This window comes from Mobula hypostoma, chromosome 19, assembly GCF_963921235.1.
Source record: "Mobula hypostoma chromosome 19, sMobHyp1.1, whole genome shotgun sequence".
NCBI lineage: Eukaryota > Metazoa > Chordata > Chondrichthyes > Myliobatiformes > Myliobatidae > Mobula > Mobula hypostoma.
Genome location: NC_086115.1, coordinates 20,444,961 through 20,463,681, shown reverse-complemented (window position 1 = coordinate 20,463,681; position 18,721 = coordinate 20,444,961). Strand labels below are relative to the sequence as shown.

The 18,721-nt window shown below is 42.3% G+C and overlaps 1 protein-coding gene across 1 annotated transcript in view; it reads left to right on the top strand.

The window, feature by feature from the left end:
• The first annotated feature begins 5,693 nt into the window (after positions 1 to 5,693).
• vps26a (VPS26, retromer complex component A) overlaps positions 5,694 to 18,721 on the top strand; it is a 64,126-nt gene continuing 51,098 nt past the window's right edge. The window contains exons 1-2 of the mRNA XM_063071148.1: positions 5,694 to 5,826; positions 17,171 to 17,320. Coding sequence (XP_062927218.1) covers positions 5,824 to 5,826; positions 17,171 to 17,320 — 153 coding nt within the window. The 5' untranslated portion in view covers positions 5,694 to 5,823. The remainder of the gene's footprint in view (positions 5,827 to 17,170; positions 17,321 to 18,721) is intronic.

Here is an 18,721-nt window from a genome sequence, read left to right as displayed (position 1 = left end):
TCCATACCTTTCCAAATGAATACAAATCCTGTTCCTCAGAATGTTTTGACAATAATATCCCTATTACTGATATAAGGTTTCCCAGCCTGTAGTATCCTCATGCTATCTACATATGCCACCACCTTGAAGGATCTAAACCAAGATCACTGTATTTCTCAGCATTGCCTGGGCCATAGGATATCCAGCATTTTGTGCGTGTTAAGACTGCATAAAAGGACTGATGGCTAGGACTGCATTAAAGCCAAGGAAAGGGCATATAAGGAAACGGGAAGTTAGGTGATTGGGAAGCTTTTAAAATCCAACAAAAGGCAACTAAAAAAGCTATAAGAAGGGAAAAGTGGGTTACATCCCAGAGTCCTGAGAGAGTTAATGGATTACTTGATTCTGGCATGATCCTGGAGGACTGAAAGATTGTTAATGCTATTTAAAACCCCACTATTCAAGAATGGAGGAAGGCAAAAGGAAGGAAATTATAGGCCAGTTAGTCTAACCTCAGTGGTTGGGAAAGTGTGGAATCTATAATTAAGGATGAGGTTTTGGGGTACTTGAAGACCAATGATAAAATAAATCAAAGTCAACATGGTTTCTGTAAAGGGAAATCTTGCCTGACAAATCTGTTAGTGTTCTTTGAGGGAGTAACAAGCAGAGCGGGCAAAGGAGAGGTAGTGGATGTCATTTACTTGGATTTTCAGAAGGCATTTGATAAGATGCCACACATGAGGTTGCTTAAGGTAAAATCCTATGGGTTTACAGGAAATATACTGAGATGGATAGAGGAATATCTGACAGGCAGGAGGCAGTGAATGGGAATAAAAGGGGCTTTTTCTGGTTGGTCGCCAGTGACTAGTGGTGTTCCCCAGGTTCCGCTACTTTTCACATTGTTTGCAAATGATTTGTAAATCTCCTTGCTTTTATATTTTATTCCCCTTGAAATAAATGCTAACATTGAATTTGCCTTATTTATCGCAGACTCAACCTGTAAATTAACCTTCTGGGAGTCTTGCATGAGGACTCCTAAATCATTCTGCACCTCTGATGTTTGAACCTTCTCCCCATTTAGATAACAGTCCGCACTTTTGTTCCTTTTACGAAAATGCATTATCGTACATTTCCCAACACTGTATTTCATCTGCCACTTTTTGTCCATTCTTCCAATTTGTCTAAGTCCAGCTGCAATCACATTGCTTCCTCAGCACTACCTACCCCTCCATCTATCTTCATATCATCTGCAAACTTTTGTCACAAAGCCATCAATTCCATTATCTAAATCATTGACAAACAATGTAAAAAGCAGTGGTCCCAACACTGACCCCTGAGGAACACTACTAGTCACTGGCAGCTCATGTGGAGACAGGTAGGCTGCAGAAGGACTCAGACAGATTAGGAGAATGGGCAAGAAAGTGGTAAATGAAATACAATGTTGGAAAATGCCTGGCCATGCACATTGGAGGTAAAAATAAATGTGTGGACTATTTTCTAAATGGGGAGAAAAACCAAAAATCTGTGATGCAAAGGGACTTGGGAGTCCTTGTGCAGAACACCTTAAAGGTTAACTTGCAGGTTGTGTCAGTGGTGAGGAGGACAAATGCCACGTTAGCATCCACTTCAAGAGGTCTAGAATACAAAAGAAAGGATGTGATGCTGAGGCTTTATAAGGCACTGGTGAGGCCTCACCTTGAGTATTGTGAACAGTTTTGCGCCCCTCATCTAAGAATAGATGTGCTGGCATTGGAGAGGGTCCAGAGGAGGTTCACAAGGATGATTCCTGGAATGAAAGGGATATCATACGAGGAACATTTGATGGCTCTGGGTCTGTACTCTCTGAAATTCAGAAGGATGAGGGGAGATCTCATTGAAACCGTTCAAATGTTGAAAGGCCTAGACAGAGTAGATTTGGAAAGGATGTTTCCCATGGTGGGAGAGTCTAGGACAAGAGGGCACAGCCTCAGAATAGAAGGGTACCCTTTCAAAACAGAGATGTGGAGAAATTTCTTTAGCCAAAGGGTGGTGAATTTGTTACCACGTGCAGTTGTGGAGGCCAGGTCGTTGGGTGTATTTAAGACAGAGATTGATAGGTTCTTGATTGGATGTGGCATCAAAGGTTACGGGAAGAAGGTCAGGGATCAGCTGTGATTGAATGGCGGAGCAGACTCGATAGGCCAAATGGCCTAATTCTGCCCTATGTCTTATGGTCTTATCAAATGCCTTCTGAAAATCCAAGTATCCAACATCCACTGTCTCTCCTTGGTCCACCCCGTTTGTTACTTCCTTGAAAAAGTCTAATAGATTTGTCAGGCAAGATTTCCCTTCACAGAAACCATGTTGACTTGAATTGAATTGAAATGACTTTATTACCTACGTCCTTCAAATATTTGAGTAAAAATCTTTACGTTATATCTCCGTTCAAATGTGCAATGTGCAATTATAGTAATTTATTATAAATATTATGTACAACAGGAAAGTCGATATAAGATAGAAATACAGTTGTGTCAGCATGAATTAGGCAGTCTGATGACTTATTTTCTCATTAGTCTCCAAGTACCTCGAAATCTTGTACTTAATACTAGACTCCGACACTTTCCCAACCATTGTTAGGCTAATTTGCCATAATTTCCTTTCTTTTGCCTTCCTCCCTTCTTAAAGAGTGAAGTGACATTTGTAACCTTCCAGTCTTCCAGGACCAAAATCAAGTGATTCTTGAAAGATCATGACCAATGCATCCGTTATCTCTTCAGCAACCTCTCTCAGGACTCTGGGATGTAGTCCACCTGGCCCAGGGGACTTATCCACCTTAAGACCTTTGAGATCACCCAGCATTTTTTCCTTTGTAATAGCAATGGCACTCACTCCTGCTCCCTGACACTTATAGAAGACAGATGCAAAGTACCCTTTAAGTTCATCTCCCATTTCTTTGTCCCTAATTACTACCTCACCAGCACCATTTTCCAGTGGTCCAATATCAACTCTTGCCCTCTTTTACTCTTTAGATAACTGAAAAAAAACTTTTGGTATCCTGCTTTATATTATTGGCTGGTTTACCCTCACATTTCATCTTTTCCCTTCTCTTATAGCTTTTTAGTTGCCTTTTGTTGGATTTTTAAAACTTCCCACTTCCCACTCACTTCTGCTACCTTATATGCCCTTTCTTTGGCTTTTATGCAGTCCTGATTTCCTTTCTCAGCCATGGTTGCCTACCCCTGCTATTTGAGAACTTCTTCCTCTGTGGGACATATCTATCCTGTGCCCTGTGAACTATTCCCAGAAATTTCTGCCACCTCTGCTCTGCTGTCAGTATCCTCCTCCAATCCACCTAGCCAAGCTCCTCTCTCGTGCCTCTGTAATTCCGTTTATTCCATTGCGATACTGATACATGTGACTCTACTTCTCCCTCTCAAATTGCAGTATGAATTCAATCATATTATGATCACTACCTACTAAGGATTCCTTTACATTAAGATCCCTAATAAGATCTGGGTTATTACACAACACCCAGTCTAAGATAGCCTTTCCCTGAGTAGGTTTAAGCACAAGCTACTCTAGAAAGCCATCTTGTAGGCAATCAACAAATTCCCTGTCTTGCACTCTGACACCAACCTGATTTTCCCAATCTCCTTACATATTGAGTCCCCCATTACAATTGTGTCATTACCCTTATTACAGGCCTTTGCAATCTCAACCCTACATCCCACATGAATATTCTAAAGGATATTCAATGAATTGGAAATGTTCCTGTATCCATCTCCTGACTTGTGCTTTTCAATAACATTTCACAGAGTTGCTTGGAGTGCTCTTTTGTCTTCATGGTGTAGTTTTTGGCAGTCTACTGGCTTACCAGCAGTTGGACCTTCCAGATACAGGTGTATTTTTACTACATTCAATTGAAACACCGTGACTGCACACAGGTCTCCAAAAACATATCTCCATTTAACAAATTATGTGACTTCTAAAACCAATTGGCTGCACCAGTGATGATATGGTGTGTCAGATTAAAGGGGGTGAATACTTATGCAATCAATTATTTTGCGTTACATATTTGTAATTAATTTGGATCACTTTGTAGTGATCTATTTTCACATTGACACAATAAGAGACTTTTTCTGTTGACCAGTGTCCAAAATCCACTGTGATTCAATGTTGTAAAGCAATAAAACATGAAAACTTCCTAGGGAGGTGAATACTTTTTATAGGCACTGTATATTGATAATTACATAACAATACAAACAAGCATAATAAAGTTAAACTACAAGAAATATAAGAATTCTACAGCCCAAATCAATGCTCCTTATTTTAAAAAGGGTGCAGGGGGAGTGAAGGTTGAAGATGCAGTAAAGGTTCAGCTGGGCAACTACTGAAATGGCAGCACTGCTGTAACAGGAGATACTGGTCGACTTGGCCCATACCTTTAAGAGTTTAGAAGGATCATATTTTAGAAGCATACAAAATTGTCAGAGGCTATATGAGAGAGATGCTATTGGAAGCATTTAATAGGTAGTGGGAGCTTATTCCCACTACTTCCCCTCCCCAACTGGCTATGGCAACCTTAAGAAACCATGTTATGGTATCTAATCCAAGTCTGGCCTTTCAGATAATTTCTGCCCTGTTCTATCTTAATAGGGTTATATTTATCCAGCATCCTGCAACACAGCCTTTGGCACCTTTTTCAGTAATTGATTTCAAAATCTGACAGTTGTAACCTTAAATAAATTGAGAAATATATGAGTTATAAGCAGCTACCTCACATTTACCTTTCCAAATGAACACAAATCTTGTCCCTCAGAAATGTTTACAATAATATTCCTATTACTGATGCAGCCCAAGTTAACCAGATTTAGCATGTTTCTGGTGCCTCACTGTATAATAAAGAGTGTCCTCAATGTGAAGGGAGGACTTTGTCTGCTTAAGGACTTTGCATTAGTCATGTTTAACAATGCACTCATGGACATGTGCATCTGCGTAAGAGCGAGGTTGAGCAGATTAATTTCAATATGTTCTGCAGACACAAAAATGGCAGCCATGTCCTTCAGGACTGTATGAGCATGGCCTGTGGTGGTACATTGAAGCCTCCACTCAGAGTGGCCTTTCAGTTCTTCAGTTCACCATAGAGCACTGATTAAGGTGGTAGGTGGTACTCACAGGATTTTTTTTTTGTTTGCCTGTGTTTAACCTGATGCCATGAGACTTTGAGTTTGCAATTGATGTTGGACACTTGATGGGGTACTGCCATATGCTTTTTAAGTACAGTGGGTCTGTCCTGCCAGTCCAACAAGATTGTGATGGAATAGTGATTGTACATGGACTGCAAAGTTATTCTGTTAGTATAACCATGTCAGGCTCTGGCTGCTTGCTCTGAAAACAATTATCCTGTTTTGGAAAAAGTCACAAGTTCTTTATTCTCACGGGCTTAAATCCTAGAATTCCCTTTATCCAGGGGCACTTTGGGTCATCACTTGCTGGGCAGCTCGGGATGGAAACAAATGCTAAATTCGCTGGCAAGTGGCGCGTTGATTTTGGCATTACAGCAGTAGCTCGGGTTGGCCAGTGCGCTCACAAAGACGAGAAACCCCGCAGATGCTGGAAATCCAAAGCAACACACACACGCACGCAGTGCTGGAGGAACTCAGCAGGTCAGACAGCATTTATGGAGCAGGGTTTCGGGCCGAGACTCTGAGTTTGTTCCTCCAGCGTCGTGCGTGAGCCGCCCGGGCCAGTGCGCGCTGCGGCTTTAAGCGCGGTCGGCAGGAGCGGTCCCTGTCCCTTTAAGTGAGTCACGTGAGTGCGGCTCGGGTCGGCTCGGCTCGGCTCGGCGTGAGAGGACGGTCGGAGATGGTGAGCGGGGCTGGGCGGGTGAGCGGTGGGGAGGGAGGTGAGTTTGGCTGACCTACTGGTCGGCGGGAGCAGGCCTACAGTCACCTGGAGGCATCGGCGGCCGGGCTGAGCCCGTCGCTGGTCCCCGGCCGAGCGCTGGGATCCGCGGTCGCCCATCCAGGCGGGAGCAGGGCTCGGCTCGGAGAGCGGCCGACGGCCGGGCTGTGATTCATGCGTCGCGTTCGGCCCAACATACTAAAATCACTCGGCCCGGTTGCGGTCCCGGGTTAATTCCATGATCTAGGGCTCCGCCCTGGTTCCGGGCTAATCCCACATGGGAGACACTTGGTTGTATAAATAAAACAGTCGCTGCTGTAAAGCAAAGTGCATTGGTAGATAGGTTTTGAAGTAGCATGACAGTCCCTGTACCAAACAGAGATGGGTTTTTAAGTAGTATGGCAGTCCCTGTACCAACAATAAGCTTCATCCCAGTAATTATTTTGGGAAGTCACAGATGTTGAGCAAAACTTGTTTGAAGTCGACACTTTTATCAGATTGTGAATGCAAGGGTTTTATATGAAAAGGCTTATATGAAGGAGGAAGTGAAGTCAGTTTGGTTGTTGAGCAAGGCCTTTTTCAGCCAGAGTTTAGAACAATGCTGGATTAATTTTTAAATGTTTTGCTTAAGGTGATAGAACAGGTGATCGGTCTTGTAACAGGATTAATCTTGCAGCATCATATGAAAACAGATTTATATATGTTTGGATTATTTCAGCCAATCTTGCTACATTTGTTTGCTTGCTATGAAATAAAGCATCTTCACAATTAATATCTGGTCTCATCTTCAGAAAGATTGCTGATGCATAAAATATCATTGTAGGGTAGTAGCTCCTTGCAAACTATTTTGGGGTTATGTTATTGATGAAGCAAAAATTAGACACTACCAAATTCAAAGAAGACAGCAGAGTCTTCTGCTCCTGGGACCTAGAGCGAAATGACAGGACCTTGCAGTGGTTACTTTTAGAATGGACAAATGCATCCGCACGGTGTAGATTGCTGAGAATGTGGTTGAACAAATTTATGGAGCAGATAAAAACAGATTGCTGGAGGAAGCTACCTGGTCAGAAAGCATCTGTAGCGAGAAATAGAGAATCATTGTTTTGGATTGAGACCCTTCGGTCTGTACTAGTTTGTTCATTCACTTGTTTTGTGCAGACCCAAACTGGCAGACGGTTCCATCAAGGCTCGGTGTGCTCAGCCTGCGGTGATGTTACTCGGACACTGAAGCCTCTGCACAGACTATGTTTAGTGTTTTTGCTACTTTTGGTGCTTCCAAGTGCAGCTCAACATGAGGAGCACAGATGAGGCAGGTGGTAATCAGGAAGTTTTATTGCCTGTGTTTCGCCTGATGTCCTGAGACTGATATGGTTTGGAATCAACGTTGAGTACTCAACGGGCTACTCCCATATGCCTTTGTTCCACTGCTTCCCCATGAGTGATGGGTTATTTTATAACCATATTGCGTATGTAAGACGGGACCAGGAAAACGTTTACAAGGATATTGGTCACTGATGTGTTGCTTGCAACACACTTGCTGTGTTCCTTTCTCTCTTCTGATTCTCAAGTTCTTTTGACACCCTTCTTTTCAAACCCAGCCTCTTATTACCCAGGTTCATTCCCCTCCCTCTTCTGATTCTGACTGAGCAGCACCCACACACTCCCCCCTCCATCCGCCCATCATCCTTCCCTGCTTTGCTTCCCCATTGCTTTCCATTAGCTTCCAGAATCTGAAGCTGTTCGTTTGTCTCGACTTTTAACTCTTTCTCCCCCTCCCCCCAACTCGACCTCCATCCTTGCCTTCATGGGCTCATTCTGCCCTTTAACTGGTATTCTGTACTGGATTCAGACAGAATCTTGCACTGGGGCATGCAGCCAAGAAAGGTCAAGAGAGCATTAGTTATAGGGGTTATATATTTGGGAAAGCAGACGAGAGTTTCTGTAACAGCATATGTGACTTTAGGATGAAATGTTCTGATGAAAGGTCTGGCCTGAAACATCGACTTGTTCATTTCTGTCTAGAGATGCTGCCTGTCAGTTCCCCCAGCATTTTTGTGTGTGTTGCTCAAGGGTGGAATGTTGCGGGAAAAAAAATGAGCATATTCAGAAGCTGCAGGATGTTCTGGAGAAGGGATAGAGGTTATGTAGGTACCATACCAATAATATGGGTATAGAAAGGAATGCAGGCAGATTAAGGAATTGGGGGAAGAGATTAAGAAGCAGGACCTCAAAGGTGGTGATCTCTGAACTGCTGCCTGTGCTTCCTGTGCGGAAATAGAATAATATAGATGAAGGCATGGATGGAGAGAAAGTCTAGAAGGGAAGGCAGTGAGTTTGGTTCTGGTGGGGGAGTTGAGACCTGTACAACCAGGTGGGTTGCAACCAACAGAGCAGCAACCAATATCCTCGTAAATGTTTTCTTGGTCCTGCTCTATATACATTATATGGTTATATACATGTACTGTATGTAGTTAAATGACAGTAAACTCAACTTGTTGGATGAAGTTTAAATGAGATTGGCTTTGGATGGAAGCTGAATAAATTTTCTCTTAATTCCCTAGAACTGGAATGCTGGAGAGAGCAGTCTCAGTGGGCTCATGTGAGAGAATAGATTAACGGGAATAGATGGGGGGAATGGGACTGCTCAGAGTTGATGGGCTGAATTGGCTCCATTGTCATAAGAAAACATGATATGGGAATAAAGAGGAGGACTGGATGACAATAGTAGGAAAGTGGTGACAGCTGTGAGAATGGGTCATTTGTTTTAAGAATCATCAAATGTAGGATCTTTGCAGTGTTAGGAATTTACTAAGGCCTTCGTACAGTCCAGTCAAGAGCAGATTTTTGGCAAAGTGATACTTGAGGACAGTGAAACAGGGGGACTTAAATTACCAACATTACTGCAGTCTGCAAGAAGTACAGGATACCAAAAGTGCGTTCAGATGAGCCACTTTAGCCATGAACAGAGGGTAGGGGGTATTTCTAGATTTAGCTTCATGGAATTTAGATGGGAGGGTTTTCAGTTGGAGAGCAATTTTGTGGTAGTTATAATTCTGTTAGATTTATGGTAAATGACAATATTAAAATAGGAATAAAAGTTTTAGATTGCATTAAAGCCACATTCACTACACTGAGAAATGACTTGGCAAAGTGGACTGGGAATAGGGTATATCAGTCTTTGAGTGAAGGGAAGTATTGCAGAAGGAGATGCAAGGGATGTGACTTGCCACCTTTGCTTAAAGCGACGCCAACATGAAAAGATGCTGACTGCAGCTGAAGCCTGGAAGAATTTGAAAATGAAGCTGGAAAATTAGAAAAATGGCATGGAAAAGTAATCTTATATGTTTCAATCAGATCCCCTCTCATCCTTCTAAATTCCAGTGTATACAAGCCCAGTTGCTCCAATCTTTCAACATATGACAGTCCTGCTATCCCAGGAATTAACCTCGTGAACCTCCGCTGCGCTCCCTCGATAGCAAGAATTCCCTTCCTCAAATTTGGAGACCAAAATTGTACACAATACTTCAGGTGTGGTCTCACCAGGGCCCTGTACAACTGCAGAAGGACCTCTTTGCTCTTATATTCAACTCCTCTTGTTATGAAGGCCAGCATGCCATTAGCTTTCTTCACTGCCTGCTGTACCTGCATGCTTACTTTCAGTGACTGATGAACAAGGACATCAAGATCTCGTTGTACTTCCCCTTTTCCTAACTTGACATCATTCAAGTAGTAATCTGCCTTCCTGTTCTTACCACTAAAGTGGATAACCTCACATTTATCCACATTAACATGCATCTCCCCACTCCCCCAACCTGTTCAAGTCATCCTGCGTTATCTCAACATCCTCTGTACATTTCACTCTGCCACCCAGCTTTGTGTCATCTGCAAATTTACTAATGTTACTTTTAATCCCTTCATCTAAATCATTAATGTATATTGTAAATAGCTGCGGTCCCAGCACCGAGCCTTGCGGTACTCCACTAGTCACTGCCTGCCATTCTGAAAGGGACCCGTTAATCCCTACTCTTTGTTTCCTGTCTGCCAACCAATTTTCTATCCATGTTAGTACCCTATCCCCAATGCCATGTGCTCTAATTTTGCCCACTAATCTCCTATGTGGGACCTTATCAAAGGCTTTCTGAAAGTCCAGATACACTACATCCACTGGCTCTCCCTTGTCCATTTTCATAGTTACATCCTCAAAAAAAATTCCAGAAGATTAGTCAATCATGATTTCCCCTTCGTAAATCCATGCTGACTCTGACTGATCCTGTTACTGCTATCCAAATGTGCCGCTATTTCATCCTTTATAATTGACTCCAGCATCTTCCCCACCACTGATGTCAGGCTAACTGGTCTATAATTCCCTGTTTTCTCTGTCCCTCCTTTCTTAAAAAGTGGGTTAACATTAGCTACCCTCCAGTCCTCAGGAACTGATCCTGAATCTATAGAACATTGGAAAATAATTACCAATGCGTCCACAATTTCTAGAGCCATCTCCTTAAGTACCCTGGGGTGCAGACCATCAGGCCCTGGGGATTTATCAACCTTCAGTCCCATCAGTCTGTCCAACACCATTTTCTGTCTAATGTGAATCTCCTTCAGTTCCTCCGTTACCCTAGCTCCTCCGGCCACTATTACATCTGGGAGATTGTTGGTGTCTTCCCTAGTGAAGACAGACCCAAAGTACCTGTTCAACTCGTCTGCCATTTCCTTGTTCCCCATAATAAATTTAACCGTTTCTGTCTTCAAGGGCCCAACTTTGGTCTTAACTTTTTTCCTCTTCACATACCTAAAGAAGTTTTTACTATCCTCCTTTATTTTCTTGGCTAGCTTGCCTTCGTATCTCATCTTTTCATCCCATATTTCCTTTTTAGTTATCCTCTGTTGCTCTTTAAAAGTTTCCCAGTCCTCTGGCTTTTCTGCTCATCTTTGCTATGTTATACTTCTTCTCTTTTATTTTTATACTATCTTTGATTTCCCTTGTCATCTACAGTCGCCCCCTTACTCCCCTTAGAATCTTTCTTCCTCTTTGGAATGAACTGATCCTGCACTTTCTGTATTATTCCCAGAAATACCTGCCATTTTTGTTCCACTGTCATCCCTGCTAGGGTATCTTTCCAGTCAACTTTGGCCAGCTCTCATGGCTCCATAGTCCCCTTTGTTCAACTGCAATACTGACACTTCTGATTTTCCCTTCTCCCTCTCAAATTGTAGATTAAAACTGATCATATTATGGTCCGCTACCTCCTAATGGCTCCTTTACCTCGAGTTCCCTTATCAAATCTGGTTCATTACACAACACTAAATCCAGAATTACCTTCTCCCTGGTAGGCTCCAGTACAAGCTGCTCTAAGAATCCATCTCGGAGGCATTCCACAAACTCCCTTTCTTGGGGTCCAGTACCAACTAGATTCCTCCAGTCTAGCTGCATGTTGAAGTCCCCCATAACAACCGTAGCATTACCTTTGTGACATGCCAATTTTAACTCTTGATTCAACTTGCTCCCTATATCCAGGCTACTGTTTGGGGGCCTGTAGATAACTCCCATTAGGGTCTTTTTGCCCTTACAATTTCTCGGTTCTATCCATACTGACTCTACATCTCCTGATTCTGTGTCGCCCCTCGCAAGTGACTGAATATCATTCCTCACCAACAGAGCCACCCCACCCCCTCTGCCCACTTGTTTGTCCTTTCGATAGGACGTATACCTTTGAATATTCATTTTCCAACCCTGGTCCTCTTGCAGCCATGTCTCTGTTATTCCTACATTATACTTGCCAATTTCCAACTGAGCCTCAAGCTCATCCACTTTAGTTCTTATACTTCGTGCATTCATATATAATACTTTTAATCCATTACTCCCTTCACCTTTCACCTCGATTCCTATTGCACTTGGCCATACTCTCCGATCCCTTCCTGAGCTTTCTGCCCTGTTAATTCTGTTGTCTTTCTTAACTTTCCTTATTCTCTCTTTCCCTTATTTCCTCTCCTCCCCCCCACTACTAAGTTTAAACACACCCGTGTCGCAGTGGCAAACTTGCCTGCCAGAACGCTGGTCCCTCACCTGTTAAGGTGCAACCCGTCCCTTTTGTACAATTCATCCTTGCCCCAAAACATACCCCAGTGATCTAAGAATCTAAATCCCTGCTTCCAACACCAGCTCCTCAGCCACACATTCAGATCACCAGCACGACGAACTGGAAGCAAACCGGAGATAACCACTCTGGAGGACCTGCTTTTCAACCACCTTCTGAGTTCTGTGAAGTCATGCTGCAGAATTTCTTTCCTCCTCTTCCTGACGTCATTTGTGCCAACATGCACTACCACTTCTGGTTGTTCAGCTTCACCCTTGATGCCCTGCAATCGATCCGTGACATCCTTGATCCTGGCACCAGAGAGGCAACACACCATCCTTATATCCGGCCTGTTGCCGCAGAAACCCCTTTCTGTACCTCTCACTATGGAGTCCCCTACTACCACGGCTCTGCCTGATGTCTGTGCCTCGGCTTTGCTTCAGTGCCAATTTTTGACTCGCAGACCTGTCAGCCTCTCAGACTGGCAATGTCTTCGGTCCCGACAGCTTCCAAGAGGGTGAACCTGTTTTGAAGAGGTACATCCCCCGGGGTCTCCCGTACTCCCAAGCCTCCATCCGTTCCTCATCGTCGCCCCCCTTCTCTCTTCTGGTGTCTTCAGTGTAACGATCTCGCTGTAGGTCCTGTCCAGAAAACTCTTGTTTTCCCAGATGAGCCTGAGGTCATCCAGTTGCTTCTCCAGTGCCCCAACACGGTCCTTCAGGAGCTGAACCTGGGCACACTTTTCACAGTTGTAGCAGCCAGAGGCACCATCAGTGTCCCTGACCTCCCACATCATGCAAGCAGCACACTGAATCAGTTGACCTGTCATTCCTTCACCGCTTCTCACCCTCTCCAACTGTAAGGAGAAGGGTCTATTATAATGTACGTACATGCAGAGGATGTGGGTTACATACTTCCACTATCAAAGCAGCTTTGGTCATGTGACCATGCTGCCACCCCACGCTTCCTCTCAATTAACTGATTCAGCTGATGCTAAAGATTCAATATACTGTAGTTTCCCAGCAGCACAACTAGGATGCCTGACTAGCTGTGGTCCAGATGATGCAAGAAAAAGTAAATACTGGCAGCTCGCCTGTGGCTAAAGAAGGTCCAAGGATCTCTGGTCTTTGTTAAGGCTGCAATAATTTCCCCCTTTCTTTCCCTCAGTATCCTAGGATAGATCCAAATGGACCCTGAGGACTTGCCCACTTTAATGCCTTTTGTAGATACCAACACCACCTCCTTCATATCAATATGTCCAAGAATATTGGCATACCCCTCCCTAATCTCACCATCATCTACAAACCCCATTTCCAGAAAAGTTGGGATATTTTCCAAAATGCAATAAAAACAAAATTCTGTGATATGTTAATTCACGTGAACCTTTATTTAACTGACAAAAGTACAAAGAAAAGCTTTTCAATAGTTTTACTGACCAACTTATTTGTATTTTGTAAACATACACAAATTTAGAATTTGATGGCTGCAACACACGTTTACCATTGTGTTACATCACCTTTCCTTTGAATAACACTTTTTAATTGTTTTGGAACTGAGGATACTAATTGTAGTAGATTTGCAATTGGAAATTTTGTCCATTCTTGCTTGATATAAGACTTCAGCTGCTCAACAGTCTGTGGTCTCCATTTTCTGATTCTCCCCTTCAGGATGCGCCATACATTTTCAACAGGAGATAGATCTGGACTGGCAACAGGCTAGTCAAGCACACGCACTCTGTGTCTACAAAGCCACGCTGTTGTAACCCGTGCAGAATGTGGTCTGGCATTGTCCTGAAATAAGCATGGATGTCCCGGGAAGAGACGTTGCCTTGATGGCAACAAATGTCTCTCTAAAATCCTAATTACGCCTCAGAGTCAATGGTACCTTCACATACATGCAACTCACTCATGCCGTGGGCACTGATGCACCCCCATACCATCACAGATGCTGGCTTTTGCACCTTTCACTGATAACAATCTGGATGGTCATTTTCATCTTTGGCACGGAGAACTCGATGCCTGTTTTTTCCGAAAACTAGCTGAAATGTGGACTCATCTGACCACAGCACACGGTTCCACAGTCTTTCGGTCCATCTGAGATGAACTCGGGCCCAGAGAACTCGTCGGCGTTTCTGCATGGAGTTGATGTATGGCTTCCTCCTTGCGTAATACAGTTTCAAGTTGCATTTCTGGATGCAGCGACGGACTGTGTTGAGTGACAATGGTTTTCCGAAGTACTCCCGAGCCCAGGTGGCTATAATTGTCACAGTAGCATGACTTTTCTTTGCACTTTTCAATCTTATTTTAACTCTGTCCCAACCTTTGTTGAGTGTGTTGCAGCCATCAAATTCTAAATTTGTGTATATTTACAAAATACAGTTAAGTTGGTCAGTAAAACTATTGAAGATCTTTTCTTTGTACTTTTGTCAGTTAAATAAAGGTTCATGTGAATTAACATATCACAGATTTTTGTTTTTATTGTATTTTGGAAAATATCCCAACTTCTCTGGAAATGGGGTTTGTATGTTCTTGGTGAATGCTGATGTGTGGTATTCTTTAAGGATCTCATTCACTTCTTTTGCTCCATGTACAGTGCCTATAAAAAGTATTCAGCGCCACCCTGCCCCCCTGGAAGTGTCCATATTTTATTATTTTACAACATTGAATTACAATGGATTTAATTTGGCTTTTTTGACACTGATCAACAGAAAAAAAAGACTCTTGTGTCAAAGTGAAAATAAATCTCTACAAAGTGATCTAAGTTAATTACAAATATAAAACACAAAATAATTGATTGCATAAGTATTCACCCCCCCCCCTTTTAATATTCCACACCAAATCATCACTGGTGCAGCAAATTAGTTTTAGAAGTCACATAATTAGTTAAATGGAGATCTGTTTTTGGAGACCTGTGTGCAGTCAAGGTGTTTCAATTGATTGGAGTAAAAACAGACCTGTATCAGTAAAGTCCAACTGCTGGTGATTTAGTATCTTGGCAAAAACTACACCATGAAGACAAAAGAACACTCCAAGCAACTCCACGAAAAGGTTATTGAAAAGCACAAGGCATGAGATGAATACAAGAAAATTTCCAGGTCGGTGAATACCCGTTGGAGTACAATTAAGTCAATCATCAGGAAATGGCAAGAATCTGGCAGAGCTGTAAATCTGCCTAGAGCAGACTGTCCTCAAAAACAGAGTGACAGTACAAGAAGGGGACTAGTGAGGGAAGCCACCAAGAGACAGGCCTAGGACAACTCAGGAGGAGTTGCAAGCTTCAGTGGCTGAGTTGGGAGAGATAGTGAATACAGCAAGTGTTGCCTGGGTGCTTCACTATTCACAACATTACGAGAGAGTGGCAAAGAGCAAGGCACTGTAACAAACTCGCATGGCTGGAGTTTGCCAGAAGGCATCTGAGAGACTCTGGTCGGCTGGAAAAAGCTTCAATGGTCTGATGAAACCAAAATTGAACTTTTTGGCCATCAGACTAAATGCTGTGTAAGCCAAACAGCACACATTATCAAAAACACATGATCCCTACCATGATGTGGCTGTATTGTGCTGTGGGGATGCTTCACTGCAGCAGGCCCTGGAAGGCTGGTGGAGGGTAAAATGAATGCAACAAAATACAGAGCAATCCTGGAGGAAAACCTGTTGCAGTCTGCAAGAGAATGGTGACTTCTGAGATTTGTTTTCCAGCAAGGCAATGAACCCAAGGCTACAGCCAAAGTTACACAGGAATGGCTTAAAATCAACAAAGTTAATGTCCTGGGGTGGCCAAGTCAGCATCCAGACCTTGATCCAATTGAGAGTTTGTAGCTAGACTTGAAAGGAGCCGTTCACTCACGATCTTTGTGCAGTCTGACAGAGCTCGAGCTGTTTTGTGAGGAAGAATGGGGGAAAAATTGCAGTCTCCAGCTGTGTGAAGCTGATAGATCTATCCACACAATCTCAAGGCTGTAATTGGTGCCAAAGGTACCTCTACTAAAAACTGACTTGAAGAGGGTGGGTAATTATGCTATCAATTATTTTGTGTTTAATAATTGTAATTAATTTAGATCACTTTATAGAGATCTGTTTTCACTTTGACCATAAAGTCTTTTTCTTTTGATCAGTATCAAAAAAAAGCCAAATTAAATCCACTGTGATTCAATGTTGCAAAACAATGAAACATGAAAACTTCCGAGGGGGATGAATGCTTTTTATAGGCACTGTATAAATTTGTTTGTTTGTCCTTGGATAGATCTCTATTTCCTCTAGCTAGCACTTGTTCTTAATATATGTATAAAATGTTTTGGTATTCTCCATAATTGTACCTGGTAAGGATATTTGCTATACCCCTAAAATGACCTCCTAAATTCTTGTTAACATTCTTTCCTGCTTTATCTTCCTTGAGCTTTTTACGCCTGCCTTGCATGTACTTTCTCTTTTGGACTAAACTTGTAGCATCTCTTGCATCCATGTTTACTGAATTTTGCCATTCTTCCGTCCTTACAAGAACATTTCAGTACAGAACTCAACCAACTAGCCTAGGGTCTTGCTCAAGCAGCCACCTCTAGTCTACTTTCTCTAGTTCCTGTATGATACTACAGTAATTGGCCCTACCACAGTTTAGCATTTTTACCTGAAGATCAGTCTTCTTATCCAGAGCTATTTAAAACTTGCTGTTTAAAAATGATTATTGTTCTCCAAATGCTTCCCAAACTGAAACATGGATCATCTGGACAGACTAATTTCCCAGTATTAACGTCTAGTATAGCCTCTTCCCTAGTTAGACTCTATGTATTATTTCAAGAACCCTCGTAGATGCACCTAAACATTCTATTCCCCTAAGCAAAAGCACTAAGGGAGTCCTGGTCAATATTGGAGAAGTTAAAAATCAACCTCTACAATAATCCAGTCGTTCTTGCATCTTTCCATGATTATCTTGCATATCTGTTCTTCTGGGGCCTGGTGGCTATAGGGAGGACTTTTTTTATTGTCTTTTACTGTATTATAACTTTATCTTAGTCATTGCATCTTTCTTATTCCTACCCATGTGGACTTGCTGGATGAACCCTCCAAGATGTCCCCTTTTACTACAGTTGTGACGTTCTCCCTAATTAGTATTGCAACTCCCCACCAACTGGAGGAGCTAAAGAAGTAGTCCCCTGCTGGCCACAGGTTAAATTTGATTCCATTGTTGATACTTTAGTAGATGGTATTCATGGTTTTGTCTCTTTCATCCTCTAGAGTTTCCTGGGAGGTTTGTTTACTCCGGTGTGTGACATTGATATCGTTCTCAATGATGCTGACACAAGAAAAACCGCAGAGATCAAAAGTGAAGATGGCAAAGTAGAGAAACATTATCTTTTTTATGATGGAGAATCTGTTGCAGGGAAGGTATGAATTAATAATCAATCTCCTTCCTCCCCAGTTACTACATCCACTTACTCTTTTCTCTTGGAAACTTAAGACAAATGATTTGAACACAAGCTTTTCAAGTGGACGTTAATAGATGCAAATCATATGAAGGTCGGGTTTTGCTATTGGAAAGTAATGGAGGAACCTCCTTGTGCTTTGGTATATGGCTGATACTGTATGTGGTGTCCATTTCTTAACATAATAATCTGTTAGTGGGCTTTCTCCTGAAGTGTGACAATACTCCTGAGTGGTTCAAAGATAAAGTTGAAGTGTGGTGGGGGAACGGGGGTGCGTGGAAATTGATTCTTTGGAGACAGGAAGATGACATCCATTTCTGCATGGACATAAGTTGGGAACAGTGGAGATAACTAGTTAATATTAGTCTTGAAAGAGCTGACTGCACTGAATTGGGTTTTAAAAATGAGTTTATCAGCAAGTATGCACAGGGACCTAATCGGATTTGAATTGTATAATTTGCTTCCTTCCTATAGTGAAGAAGAAATAAACCATGACATCGGAGATATTATTGAAGATCAGAGAGTAGCATTGTAGAACTTGCAGATATTTACATAAATGTAGAATAGTGATATGCGATTTGTAGGAGCAAACAAAAGCCACATGAATTGGTGTTCAAAATAACAGTCTGTTTATTAAAAACTGGTCCGTACCTGGAGGCCAGTCAAAGCTGATCTACCTGAGTGTGAATTTAGTACGGATTTTACATTGTCAGTTGACAAGATTACCAGTAAAACTGCATTTTGACAATAGTATGGTGCTATAGGAAGACTTAAGTAACAAACTAGGCCCTGATTACAGAATAAAATGATTATCTACAGGTAATCATTGGCCTTTGGATTAGAACAACCAATAGAACCTAAAAATTAAATCCCTAACCGTACCCTTGTTTGGCCAACTAAATATCCATTCTTCTCCCTAACACCAGCAGTTTACACACTAAAATAATAATGGTCATTCAAACAATCAGCTGTACAGCAGTGATATCAAAAGAGCTAAGACCAATTCTCAGATGGATTTGTACATTCAGACACCAATTCCAAATAGTGTCCTAAGAGGAGGGTTTCTCTAGAGCGGCTTTGGCTGTATTTTCATGATCCTTTTCAATGGTGCATTTTACTTCTTAATGACTTTTATCCTCCTGGAAGATTGCTGCCCAATCAGCAGTAAAATGAGGAATGGCTGGTATTTTTGTGGTTATGTATATGTGCAATCCTTAAGTCTCTGCTATAAATAATAAGCTCAGCTCTAGTGTTCCTTCTGCTCTGCAGTCATTAATTCAGTTGCCAAGTCACATTATAGCCATTCTCTTGATGTTTTGACTTAGTAGATGTTCACCTAATTATCATTCAGGAAGGTTCATTA